General features: G+C 35.1%; 1 protein-coding gene across 1 annotated transcript in view; it reads right to left on the minus strand.

Annotated features, from left to right (window-relative positions):
• Tbx18 (T-box 18) overlaps positions 1-14,581 on the minus strand; it is a 37,815-nt gene that overhangs the window by 14,132 nt on the left and 9,102 nt on the right. The window contains exons 5-6 of the mRNA XM_005377699.2: positions 8,224-8,391; positions 4,176-4,240 (exon numbers count right to left, since the gene is read on the minus strand). Coding sequence (XP_005377756.1) covers positions 4,176-4,240; positions 8,224-8,391 — 233 coding nt within the window. The remainder of the gene's footprint in view (positions 1-4,175; positions 4,241-8,223; positions 8,392-14,581) is intronic.

Genomic DNA, 14,581 nt, shown 5'->3' on the forward strand with positions numbered 1-14,581 from the left:
AAAAAAAAAAAAAAAAAAAAAAAAAAAAAAAAAAAACAAACAGATGTCCATTTACAAAATAGCATAAGAACAATACAAATAATACAAAGTTACAGACAAAGTGGTAGAAAATTAACAATGGTTGTTGTGTTATGTATTGATATCTTCAAAGAGGTTTCTCAGGAAAACAGAGATACGCAAGATGGATCAAATAAGTAATCATTAACTGTTCCTTTCAGTAAAGCTACAGAAGTCAGTAGTACAACTATGTTAGCTATCCTGTATATACATACATAATTTCCCCTTCTTTCTTTTCCCTTTTCCCTCACCCCAGTTGTTCTTTTCTTTTTATATTTACTTTATGTCCATGCTAAATTTGTATCTTTCTAGAGGTAAGATTTTTAAATGCAAAATAATGTTAGAATTTAGCTTTATTTTTAAAAATTGCTTTTTAACACCACATAGATGGGTTTTGATAATGGTAGATTTAAATAGCAAATATACCAAAATACTTACGGAGCAGTCTTGAAGTTTACTAAAACAATTAACAAGCATCCACTGGACTTAGAAATGTACTAACTAAATTAACGTGCATTACTGCATTATTTGCTTTAGCAATATAAACTTTATTATGCTTCAAATGCATAAACCAAATACTTGAGAAGTTACGGAGTGTCACAAATATATAGCCCTAAGCTTTAAGTAGATGCTTTAAGGTAACATATCCACAAGTGATCTGATTTAGAACTTCTGATATTTTTCCTGAGGCTGCTGTTTCACACTGCAAGTTCCAGAAAGGATTTCAGATATTTTGCAGGAAACAGTTATAAAATATTTATTAGCTGAATCTGGACTTTTGTTAAAAAGCCTTCATTTTCTCCAGTAATGGAGACTTTTCTCATCTAGTTAAAGAAAAGATGAAAGGCACCTCCTGCAGGAGAGTAGCCAAGGCGATAATTTATACAAGGTGCCTTTGAACAACTTCCACATTTTATCACTGCCTTAATTTATGCTATCAAATGGCCAAGTTTATTTAGTAAAATGGTTATGTTTTTCCTGAAGTATTTAAAGAGAAGAAATTTTTGTACCTTCCTGAGTAAAAAATTTTATAGGGTCAAACCTAAGGCCTAACTGAAGAATGAAACTCTTTTCAGCACATAAATTCGCTCTCACATAGCAAATGTCTTGCAGGAGAGCTTTTAAGGACTGAAGCTACTGATTCCTATAAAATAGACTGTGGAGCCATAAATAGCTAAGAAAGGATAATTTTTAATTAAAGAAAATTGTTTTATAAAGTTTAGACAATTATATGTACATGTTTATTTCTTGTCTTGTTCAATTTATTTCATATATGAGGAAAAATAAAAATATTTTGCTTTCAAAAACAACCAGGATGATAAATATTTTGAACTTTTCCTCATGGACTTTTATCTCTATTAATATATGAAAAATTATTGTGCTCCTCTATATTCCCAAGATCACTACATTCTCCACCAAGAAAAATAATAGATGAATTAGAAAGGTCATAACCAATTTTCTTTTCTTCATATTTGTGTCTTTTACATTTACCAGTCAAAATGTTAAGATCAAATTTTTCAAACAAGGTATACTGATTTATAGGTATTGAGCAAGAGCAAAGTGGAAGACAGTAGACAGGAAATAGGGAGAATTTTTTTCAAATAGATCAGGGAACAAAGATAGAGGGAGAGAAAGGAAAAAGGGGGTAGGAGATTTAAAAAATAAATGGAAGAACTAAGATGTGTTATGTACATGTATCGACTCCCCATAATACATGTAATCATTGTGTACTGCAAATGTGTACTGAAGAAAAGATATTTAACATTGAAGGGTTACAGTGAAAAGTTTATCTATGCTAAGTAAGAACTAATTTCATGAGAAGAAAAGTTAAAACTTTGTTTTACTAGCAAAACAGGCATATACAGACACATTACACTTCATCTGTAGCAAGTTATTGTTTAAGAATTGGATCAAAATAAAAATTTTAAATTAAAATGTCAAAATATAATTCATTGTTTTCTGAGTACCCATTAAAAACATTTAATACTTTAGGAGGGTCAGGAAATAAATAATAACAAGCACAATTACATGTTACACCTACACATTCCTGAAACAGACAAAAGGAAGAAAAACTTCATATCAAATCAATCATTCTGACTTCGATATACCAAATAGACTTAGCAGTTTCTTCTCACTAATGCTATTAATTTCTTTCCTGACCACATTTAAATAATCAAATGTCCTTTCATTGGGCTGTCATATCAAGACTTCTTCTTGAAAATTTGTCATGTACATCTATCATCTCACTTGTAGAAGATTCACTCATGGTTACTATCTGTCTATATATTTTAAGAATGTTTCTTTAATGTCCTTCAGAAATGAACAAGCAAGTTAGAAGCAGTGAGCCTCCAGTGAGGTCTTCGCTAGGGCAATACCTTGGACACAGTTCCTTGTGTAAATTCAAAGCCTGAGTTTGCCCTGCTGCAGTACCCGAGTATTAACAAATTATTTTCCTGCTTAAAAAGAAATAAACTGAAACCAATTCAAGAAAATGGTTAAATATTATTCTGATATTACCCAAATCACAAAAGATTCCATCAAAGCATTTGTCAAAGTAGAAAAAGAATCATCTAAAAAGTTTTCATCAGTCACCTCCCTAAGTGGAAGTTCTTAGATTACAAAACTGTGTTTCAATTTGCATTCAACTTGCAGAAAATTTAAAACCTGCAAATCTGAAAAATTCAAAAATCTCAAAATCAAATTATCTAGTAGCTAATGTAACATAATAAAAGCCAAGCAAATACACAAAACAATTTCAGCGCATGAGACAACTTGTAGAAATACCATAAACCTTTCCAAAGAGTGCAGAATTTCAGAGGGAAGTCTTTTCTATGGTTCAGTCTTGTTGATCTATCCGCATTAAGTTGAAGGTTACTGTATTTGTATTTTAATTACATTTTAGTTATTAAATATTTAAACACTGCTTGATGTTTAATGATCTCATGTATGAAGATGACGTCAGGCTTCTGCAAGCTATTGAGTGTATACTAAGAAAAGATTTCTATCACCAACCTTGCCCAATTAATCAGCTGAAAGAACTAAAACTCTAGACTGTTATCTGATTATTTTCTCTCTAAAAGTTCAAATGACAGTGCCTCTAAAAGAACTGGAGTAGGCTGGGGATTTAGCTCAGCAGCACAGCACCTGCCTGGCAAGTGCAAGGTCATGAGTTCAACTCCTGGTACCGGAAAAAAACCAAAAATAAATAAATAAATAAATAAATGGAGATTTTGATTTATTACAGACAGACTTAATTAATATTAAGTTTTCAAGGAGTATTAGAATAATCTGGGAAGTAAAGTAACACAATTTTTCAAATACTTCTTTTTAGAAACAAGATGCTTTTAAAAACACTGAAGTCAAAGCCTTACCCAGAAAAGGCAGTTGGAGAACATTAGTCTATTATTACATTTTATTATTAACAGCTATTTTAGAAAATGTTTCACTAAACTGTAGAGGAATAGAATCATACCAATCAATTTTAAAACCCTTGGCATACATACTAGATGATCTGCTTTTTGATAAAAGTAATCAAGTAAAATTCATTATTGCAGCTCTCCCACTTAGTACAAACACCGTAAAACACAACACAGAAAAAATAAACAAGTGCATGACTGTCATCAGAGCCAAGACAAATTTGGAAACTAAAGAACATCAGCTCTTTTGGCAACAGGAAGTAGTTTCATATTCCAGCTGGAAATCTGAGTTAACAAGAGACCCTATCAGACTCTCCAGAAAGAATCAATGGACAGTTGTGTCATCCCTAAGGAAATTCTAAACCAATAGCAAAGGCAGAGAGGATATTTATTTGAAATACTGAGGCCCCTGGACATGTTGGGGTAGGCTTCTTCAAGGCTGCTTCAGAAACAGCATGCAACAAACCCTGAGTGTCTGTCCATCTTCACCCCAGCAGCACATGTGAGAGTTCACCTTGCGGCCACACCGTTACACTCCAGAAACAATTGATCTCCAAGGAACAAGAGTATTAGCCAGTTTAAACTCTCATCAGGAATGATTTCCATGCAGTGTCAGTAAATCTAACTATGTAGCTAGTAAGGGAAATTCACAATAAAATATCAAACACGTTTATCCCAACCAGGTTTTTCATTAGGACTCACCTGTTTCTTCCGGAGTCTCTGAAGCCTTTGGCAAATGGGTTTCTATCTATCTTAAGCCGAGTAATCTGCAGAATAGGAAAAAAAAGTGCATCCTATATAAAGATCAAATGATATTTTAAAGAACAGAAATTACCACGGAGCTACAAATGATTCAAAAATTAACTGATAGAAGACAATATTGGATTTTACTCTCCATTTGTCACATATTTTAATATCCTAGCTGCTAAAAGAAAATTTCAGAAACCATCCAGAATACTCATGTGGTATAAAAAGATACATATCTTCCTTTTTATTTTGCAGTGTAGAAGAGAAACCAGCCAAGGATTCTCTGCCACTGAGCTATCTCTCCAGCCTCTTTCTTGTTTGCCTTTCTTTCTTCTTTCTTTCTTTCTTTCTTTCTTTCTTTCTTTCTTTCTTTCTTTCTTTCTTTCTTTCTTTCTTTCTTCCTTCCTTCTTTCTTTCTTCCTTTCTTCCTTCCTTCCTTTCTTCCTTTCTTCCTTTCTTCCTTCCTTCCTTCCTTTCCTTTCTTTCCTTTCTTCTCTCTCTCTCTCTCCCTCTCTCTCTTTAGACAGGATTGCATAGGCCAGACTCAAACTTCTAAACCTCCCAGTCGCCCTGAGTGCTGAGATTACATTGTGTGTCCCACTGTGCTCAGATCTCAGAATATACAGAAGTTTTATTTGCTTTTAATACTTCTAGGGAAGGAAAATCTAAATCATCTATCAATATTTGTCCTACACTTAACAATCCTCTTGAAAACGAAGTTGCTCCCTTTAACTTTGCTAATGTGCTTTAATCGTGTTTTTCTTGCAAATAGAGGTGATGAGGAGCAAGTAATATCCAACAACTTGTACTTAATAGCTATTTCTATGCTCCAATTTTAAACTCCTACACAATCTTCTCTTCTTCAAATTTAGGTGATATCCACCCTCCTTTAATTTTCTGCCTTTGTATTTTTCTGTTTCTCCTTTAATCTTTATGACTTTCGTCTGAAAGTTATATTCTTTCATCTTTTGTCTGTGGAGTCCTAATTTTGTCACAGCACTACAGTGAGTATCTAACCAGAGATAACCACTTTTTGAAGGTTCTAATGGGATTAAATCTTATGTATACGTATATAGTAGAAACAAATGACATTTTAATTTTAACTAGAGTTCTATTTGTTGACTCTTCACTATCATCTTGCCCATTAAGACCTCAAAATTTGGGCGGAGGGTAGGATTTACAAATGTTTTGATCATCTCCATCTAAAAATTATCCTGAACTTGACACAAATAAATGACACCTCATCTGTTTCTTACCAGAGCTCTACTTTTTCCTGAGGAATGTGCAGTCTGTTTTCTCAGAGGTACGCCATGCTTTGCTTTTTAAATGTCTAGGCTTAATGACATCACAAAATTAATGCATACATTTCTAATTGCACCATCTTGACTAAGGATGAAATTTGTTGACTAACACTAAGGCACAGGAAGTCTTCACAGTTTCCCTATACCGCCTGTGCACGCTCTCAGCCATCCTCTAGACTGTGGGGCAACACTTAAGACACACGAGTTCCAGGTGATATCATCTTGGTATGTGCACAAAACTACATTATAAAGGATATAATGGAAGGATTTGATAATTACTTCACCATGTCTACCATTTTATCATTGAAGAAAAGTTCTATCTTCACAGATTATAACCCCATTCTCTGTTCCTTTCAACAGTGTTTAGGTAATGCTAAATAATTCAAATACTTAAAACACTATTTTGAAGAGTATAGATTTATATAATTGTGCCTGTCTAAATAGAAATATATCGGGCTGGGGATTTAGCTCGGTGGCAAAAGCGCCTGCCTGGCAAGCGCAAGGCCATGAGTTCGGTTCCTGGTACCGGAGAAAAAAAAAAACAACAAAAAAAAAACAACAAAAAAAAATAAATAAATAGAAATATATCACAATTACTATTGCTATTATTTTTATTGCTAACATGGTCACATTTATTAAATGCAGACTGCTGTACTGTTTTAAGCACACTACTCATTTAATTATCATAGAAGCTTATGTGTACATATTACTCCAACTTTATGTTTTTCCTTTACCATAGGCTTTAGAAGTAACCTTCCTAAGATAACCATAGTAGAAATGGGTTAGCCACCTAGGCTGCAGCACCCAAATTGTTAACAGCTGGGTGAGTCTGCTTATCAGTTTTCCATAAGTTCTTTAAAGTGATTGCTGAGAAATTAAAAAGTGAATATTATTGCATTTTATCGTTATCAACTTCCATCCTAATTTTTCTACTCCCTCATCAATGTCTGTTAAACGGTGTTAGCCCCAACATAAGCCAGAAGCCCAATGCATTACACTTACTACATCACAAAGGGAAGAAGAAAATATGTATAGAGCACAGAGACTTTCAGTGTGTGGAAAACGACAATGAATTAGGGTTGTTAAAATCATACTAAAACCCCTGCTGTTTTCACCTCAGACACTAATTTTCCCTAAGACCAATTTCAGGTTCTGCCACACATACATTTTAAGAATATCATCTCGACTGTCCCTAGACCTAAAAGTTACAGCCCACAACCCTTCCTACAAGCCTGTGACAGAGTGGCAGCGTGACTGTAGAACACAGACCAGCTTCCACTGTGAAACTGATGTCTCCACACAAAGGAGAATACTGGGCCTCTCTGTCCAAAAGGAGAGCACATGGGAGGGCCCACAGCTACTGAAAAGCTTCAGCGTAACAGAGAGCACAGCAAAGAAAGCGAAAAGCCTTACATATCCAATGGAGATGTATATAAAAACAAACGGAAATGGAGGCTTGAAATAATTTGGCTTACCACTGAAACTTTAAAAACAAAGTGTACCACATACATAGCCTCTACTACTTGGCTATTTCTTATGAGAACTGCCTAAAATTGCATTCCGTTCTATGCTTATTCTACTCATATACACACAGACTTAAAGAAATATGTTTATTCATATAGAAAAATTCACTCCTAAAATTATTTCCAACTTTATGAAATAAGTGCTTCACAATTGCTAGTCTCTCTGACTATAAAGTACACACCACTGTGTATCACAATTAAAGCGTGGCTTGAAGCAAAAAACCCTTTTCAGAACATAAAATTGAGTGTACAGTAAAAACGATTCTGAAATAGTTTCATGGGCTACTTTTACAGTCAATCCCAAGCCTTATGATACAACTGCATTTTCATATTTTACATGTCTGTCTCCTTTTGTCTGAAGAGGTCCTTATTTTCTTTTATTTTAAAAATAAAAGGAGGAAAATATTAACAGACAGACAACCTTTCACAAAATAGCAAAAGAACAGTACAGACAATACAGAGTTACAAACAAAGTGGTAGGAAATTAACACTGCTTGTTGTATTACATATTGATATCTTCAAAGTGGTTTCTCATGAAAACAGATATAGACATGCAATATTGATCAATCAAGGACTCATTGACAGTTTCTTTCAGCAAATAAATAGAAGATAGTGGAACAATTATGATAACTATCCTACATACACATACATGCAAACTTTCTCCTTCTTTCCTTTCTCTTTTCCCACATCCCCGTTAGATAGGTAACACTCATTACCCTTGAGTGTTTTCCTATCATTTCACAATGTCTATCATACCTCCTAGTTTAAATTAACTCTTTCAGGTTTTACACTAGTGACACAATTCGGTGCTTGCACAAGCAGGTCTAATTTATTTCACCTATGAGTATGGTCTCTAATTGTGACCATTTACATATAAAGGCCTCGAGTTTATCTTTCTTTATAGATGAGTAATATTCCATTCTATAAAAGTACCACAATTTTCTTATCCAATCTTTGGTGGATGGAGATTTGGGTTGTGAAGAGGTCCTTATTAGAGTATCCTTACTTGGAGAATTACAGGTAAAGAATGGTTATTTTATATATTCACAAACACCCATGTACACCTTGAATGTCATATGTGCCAAGCATTTTATAATTCACATGTTCATGCAGCAGTGAGAATAACTGGCTTTCTGTTTATCCAAAAAGTCTGAAAAAGAAAGTAGTTGAGAAGAATACCTGCTGATTCTGATAGGCAGTGACAGTGGTGAAGACAGTTTCTGGAAAGGAGAATGCCTTCACTCCGTCCCCAGCCGGGACGGGCTTGATGGGAGAAAGGTCATCTCCACAGTCTTTACGGATGACATGCACTCGTGGCTGGTATTTGTGCATGGAATGAAGAATAATCTGTTTTGAGGGGGAAAAAAAAACATATTTAATCAGGAAGCTCTGTGCATTCTTGGTACTACATCTAAATATTCAATACGTAAAATAAATTGTTGCTCCTGAGAATTAACACTTCCAAGGATGAAAAAGTGTCAGTTTAATAAAACATATCAAAAAGAGAGAGGGGGGCTAGGAAGTTATTTGTAAAAAATATAAAAAAATATAAAATCAAAATTTTTACTTGAGTGAAACCCTGTGTACAACCATGGGAACCCGACATCAAGCTTTTCTACTGCTTAAAATATAAGAATAAATTCATATAATTTTATTTATAATGAACCAGATGAAACGAGAGTCCAAACTAATAAAACTAAAAATGACATTAAAATTATTAAACAGCATCAAACCTACCTCTAAATATAATATCTGCACTCAAGATTATTTTTAAGCAGAAATGATCCCTTCATCACTAACTACATGTATACTCAAGAGCAAAGGGAATTTTAAGGATGCCTGGGATTGGCTTTGTGTGTGGCTCCCAAAGGCTCCTCTTCGCTAGGAGAACCCAGTTTTGCTGCTCACAGTAAAGTTTATTAAAAGCTAAGACTGCAGAAAACGGAAACACCGGCCTTCATAGACTGTGCCAAGTACTGTGCAACATGGCTAACTGCCTCCTGCCCAATTATTTCATTGAAAATTTATCTGAAGGAAGTATTCCCAATTCAGAAAAGGTTTTTATGTGTGGAGATGTACATGGAATAATGGAAGAACCATAAATCACATATGTGCCCAACATGAGTAGTTAGGTGAAAACCCACATCATGGAATCCAGTACTATTCAGTTGCTATGAATACTGTTTATGGAAGTTTTAATCTTAAAGTGATAAAAACAGCACCCAAATTGTTTATGCATTTATCACAACTACATTAAAAGAGTAAAAGGGTACCATACAAAGATATGAACAGTGTGACCTTCTCTGGATGATGGAATTCCAGGTGAACCTTTTCTCTTCTTTACATATTTTATGCCCTCAAGGGTGAGCCTCATCCAGTGAGGTTTTCCATTTGCTCTTGAATTCTATATTCAGGTATTAATAAATGATTTTAGTGAAAAATTCCTATCTTTCCTGAGCCATAAGAGTGGTATTCAGGTTTTTAGCTGTTATGAATTTAGAGGGGAAACATTTAAACAAAAGTCACGGGAAAACACAACGGGTGACCTGCCTCATGTCTTTCAAAATGTAGGCAGTTTAATAAGCCAAATTCAGAGTCCTTGGTCAACCCAAACACATACATTCTTATACCTGGAGAGTGAGTTCATTACCACAAAAGGATGCTTTTACCTTTGGGTAGTAACTAGTGCTATAGTTAGAGTTTTTTGTTTTGTTTTATTTTTTACCCTGAAGTTTCATTTCCATCAGTGGAAGGAAGAAATGACTGGACAGCAGATCTAATAATTTTGCTGTGATCCTGCTGCCTCAACAAGCTTCTTGGGAGAAGCACGAGGATGAGAAAAAGCAAGAGGGGACCACAGCCTTCACAGTCACCTTGGACACGTGCATGAACCTGAAACCTCTGGAAACTGTGTTTCCAGGTGTCAGAGGAGGGCAGAATTTCAGCGATCCATTAGTGGCTCATGAAATCAATCCAAAGGGCTGTAACTAGAAATTTTTAAGATAGATAAAATTATTAAAATAAAGTAGGAAATGGAGTGTGGTGCCTATAGTAAGGATGATAGGAAGCCCTGTTTTGCAAAACGTTTTCTGTTACCTGTGAGTATGTGTATACATAAAAGACACTTTTTACTGTAAGGTCAAAAATTTGAAAAACACAGAGGAACACTTAATTCTAATGATTCTATCACTATATCCTACATATATTTTCAGTGACTATGGATTTTTTTCTCATTTCTTCAGTATGTAATTCTTAACTGGTTATGTTTACAAATCTTCATTTTAAAAGATATAATGGAAATCTAAGTTTATATCCTTAGAAGCCCCAACATCTCAACAGAATTGAAAGGTATCTTCCAGTTAGTATTTTTCTCAGAACTAAGTTAAGGGAGGGGGTTAGGAGAGAGGGAGATTGGGGGTCTGTTCCCTGTCCTCCATGTAAGGGTGTTCTTCTTCCCTGTTTGATATGCAGTGTTCTGTGTGATGTTTCTAAATCTGAAAAACTGACATTAGTCCCCTAATTTAATAATGAAGCAGCTAAGGTCTGCAGAGACAAAACTTCTGATTCTTCACTGCTGGATTTGGAAACTGGCTGCTTTAGACCATGACTCATTTTCTGACCACCATGGTTATGTGTACTCATTATAAATTTATGTCGTATAGACAGGGATCATCACTGGGTTAGACTCAGCTAAATAAATACAATGATGGTTCTCAGCCTGCAGAGGCAGATTAATCAATTAGTAAGCCCCAATGATGTCTCAGCCACCAGCTGAAAGTTTATGATATAAATTGTTCCAGTCCTTTCTTAGAATTATTATAATAATAATCTCTATGATTCTTGTAAATGTGAACATAAAACAGCAAGTGACAAATTTTATAAATTCTGTTAATTTTAACTCTTTTTTTCCTGTCCTTCTTTGTTTCTTAATTAATCTCTCTTTCTCTCTTGGAAACTGATATACACTTCCTATTCTGGGAGTAGAATTTGAGGGAAAATTCTTCTGCTCTTCTCCAAGCTATGAAACAAAATGCTAGTGATAAGAAAACAGAATTTATAAACTCCCAGGGAAAATTAGCATAAGTTTCAGAAGCAAATCCCAGAGCATAAGAACAGCTAAAGAAAACTTACTTATATCAACAAGCCAAAATAAATGTGTACTGATTTCAGAAGATTAGAATGAACGGATTTAGAATGAAAGAATAAAAATTTATTTGGGTTTTCTGTCTATCAGTCAATGCAGAAAAGGTTCTTGTTTTATGAAGAACCGATTCTCTCATGGAGATTCTCCATATAGATATATACCTTTTGATCTTCTTTGTTTACATCATTCCACAGTTTAAAGATGACTTTAGTTGGGCTATTTTGGAATAGGGTACAGAAATGGCTGATACATGCTGGTATGTTTGCATGTTAAGGAACAAACGTCAGTAGTGATTTGAAGATTATTCAAGCTAAATGATATATTTTCAACATTGTCCATAGTAACTTAATGTACCCCTGGAAATTTTTAAGGCATGCCAAACAAGTACCACTTGTTCTTTTAAGATAGCATAATTTGATTTTTAAGGAACTATCATACTTACCATTGTGAGTAGTGGATAATATTTTGCTTATTTAATAGGACAAGCCCAAATAGGAAAACCACTGGCCTTTCATAAAGGAGCAGCACAATAATAATGTTCACCACCAAAGCCCAAATAATTCTATCTGCTGTGCATGTTCTATGTTCTCTATTTCTATTTAGACAGATGTTTTAATGACATTACCCCCTAACACAGGCCTATGTCCATAAACAGAGTACTTTCCCTTGTACAGTCTAATACACGTGTTTCTAATTTAAAGACTAGATTTGAGTCAAAAGAAGCATAATCATTTTTATTTTGGATCTGGTGGTTTGAAAGTGATGGAGACTTGACAGACAGGCAGCTGCATCTAGTCTCACAGAACAGCTCAATAGAGAAACTCCTTGCTGACTGGCAACTTTCCAGATGACTTAAATTCCCATGCTGAAATAAGCAGAGCAAAAGATCAGGAAGAACAGATAATAAAACTCCGGCTTTCTAAATTTTTGGTGCTTTTGAGTACCAACTCACTTTGAATGGTGAAAGTCAATGCTGTAATAAAAAAAAATCACAAGCTCTGTAGCAAGATAGTCTTATTTTTGTTTTATATGTGATGCCGTGTAGGAAGCATTCCTTAAAATTTAGTTCAAGTTCATCAGTTTACTCAAAGTTCTCTGATTTTAATATAGCCCACAAGAAAACCAAATCTCTGACTTGCCCAGGATCACAGATGTGGCTTACCTGTAAGCCACTGCAAATCCCTGCCACTAGGGAAACATTTTCAACCTCCCCTGTAATCTTTGTTTTTTTTGTTTTTTTTTTTTTTTTTTTGTAGTTTTTCTTCCGGTACCGGGAATCGAACTCATGACCTTGCACTTGCCAGGCAGGCGCTGTGCCACTGAGCTAAATCGATCCCCTGTAATCTTGCTTCCCCACCTACACAGTTCTCAAGGAGAAGCAGGGAGAGAATGAGGGTATTGTATCCTCCAGTTCTCAGCAGCTGTGAGCACAAGCTCACCTACAGTCCCCTGACTAGTGTACTCCCTCCTAAAGCATCCCAGCACTGGGAAGCTTAAGGCCCATCATTATCAGTCTTTTAATCTTTCATGGAAATGATAATCTACATGTTTTTCTTTCATTGGCAAATTCCAGGTGCACAGCAAACATCCATGTGATGAGAAATTACCCCACCATCTGCACCTGGGTAGCCCAAGAAGCAATCTTGGTTTGCATAAAAGTCAGCATAAAGCTAGCTACAGATTCTCCTGGGATCCTTATTGTAAAGTCTTCATAACATTCAGAGGGACGTTTCTACTCTGGATTCTCATCAATATTCCTCTCTAAATACTATTGTATTTGGGAAGAGGAAAAGTCACTTTGGAAAAAACCACAGAGGTGTATCATCTCCTATCATGTGGTTCTAGGTTGAGTCACAGCCTGTAAGGAGTTGATTCCTGAAACCACTTTGTGTTAAATTGATAAAAGTTTCAAATCTACAAGGAGTTCTCATGTTATGTTAAATGCTTGCATATCTTTAGCAAAGTAAAACTGGGAACTGAGAGACCAAACCAAAAAAAAAAAAAAAAAAGAACAAGAGAAAGAAAAAGACTTAGAAGATCACTTCTCATTTGAGTCTACACATTTACTCAAGATTACGGTATCTTCCTTTTGAATAGAACAAGGATGGGGAAGGGGAGAGGGATAAGTCTTTGAGAGCTCTCTTTTCCGGGAAAGGGATGATGAAACTAGAAATTCCCACCTTAATGGTATTACTATCTTCTTAGCCCCTGAAGCAAGATCAACAGTAGAATTACGAACTCTTAATCTCTATTCTAGGCTCCTTTGCAGTTATCAAACTGAGTATATACACTCAGGTGGCATCTCTGCCTCTGTGAGTCGGAGGATGATAATCTTCGCACACGTTTCCTTCTCTCTCCATCTAGGCTACAAACTCACCGAAGGCAGACCCTATGTCTTTGTCTCTTTTACTACACTTTACAGAGTTTCAAAAAATATGTCCCTTGAATAAATAAAAAAGAGCACTTTAGCCCTCATATGGCAGCACATATGCCAAAAAGAGCACTTGCCCTCCGTATTTCTCCTCTGGTATCTACTGATAGTGCACACATTTTAAGTGTTTTGAAAAGGCAACTTCCTTGCTTCCAAACTGCATTGTAACAGCCCTTTTCCTACTCTCCATACGTATCAATTTTAAACTAGTACAACCTGCCACAATCTTGAAAGAAAAAATTCACCAGCAGATGATACACTTTTCCTTGCCATGTTTTCCTTACCTAATAGTGAAATACTTTAAGGAAGTGGATTTCAATTTGTAATCTATTATTTTATGTTGTAAAAATGCTATATGATAGCTAACTTTATGTGTCAATTTGGCTGAATTACAGCACCCAGATATTTGGTCACACATCAGTCTAGATGTTGCTGTGATACAATTTAAACCATTAGTCTTAGAGTAAAGCTGATTACACTCCATAATGGGGTCTGGCCTCATCCAGTTCACTGAAGCCCTTATGAGAAGACAGCCAGAGGCCCCCAGGGGAGTGAAAATTCTGAGCGCTGACTGTCCTCAGATTCAAGTTGCAACAACAGCTTATCCTAGGCCTGCTACCCCCACAATCACATAGCCCAGCTATTTAAATCAACCTCTGACTCTCATGAATATACATATAATTTAAATATTTCCTTGATTTTGGTTGCAAACCAAGGATAAGGGTTGAATCAAATTTCGTTATAAGGTCAACATTGAACCTAACCATTGAATTTGATTTGGCTCTTGTCCAATTCAGTTTGTGACCAGAATCATAGAAAGAATTAAGTTCATAAAGTAAGGTACCACTTTATAATGTATATATAATATGTATAACATATATTATAGATGATATGCATAATATATATTATATATTTTATGTGTGTATAATATATATTACATACATGTGTATTCTCAACATATA

This window comes from Chinchilla lanigera, unplaced genomic scaffold (assembly GCF_000276665.1).
Source record: "Chinchilla lanigera isolate Chin_1 unplaced genomic scaffold, ChiLan1.0 scaffold00010, whole genome shotgun sequence".
NCBI classification, from domain to species: domain Eukaryota; kingdom Metazoa; phylum Chordata; class Mammalia; order Rodentia; family Chinchillidae; genus Chinchilla; species Chinchilla lanigera.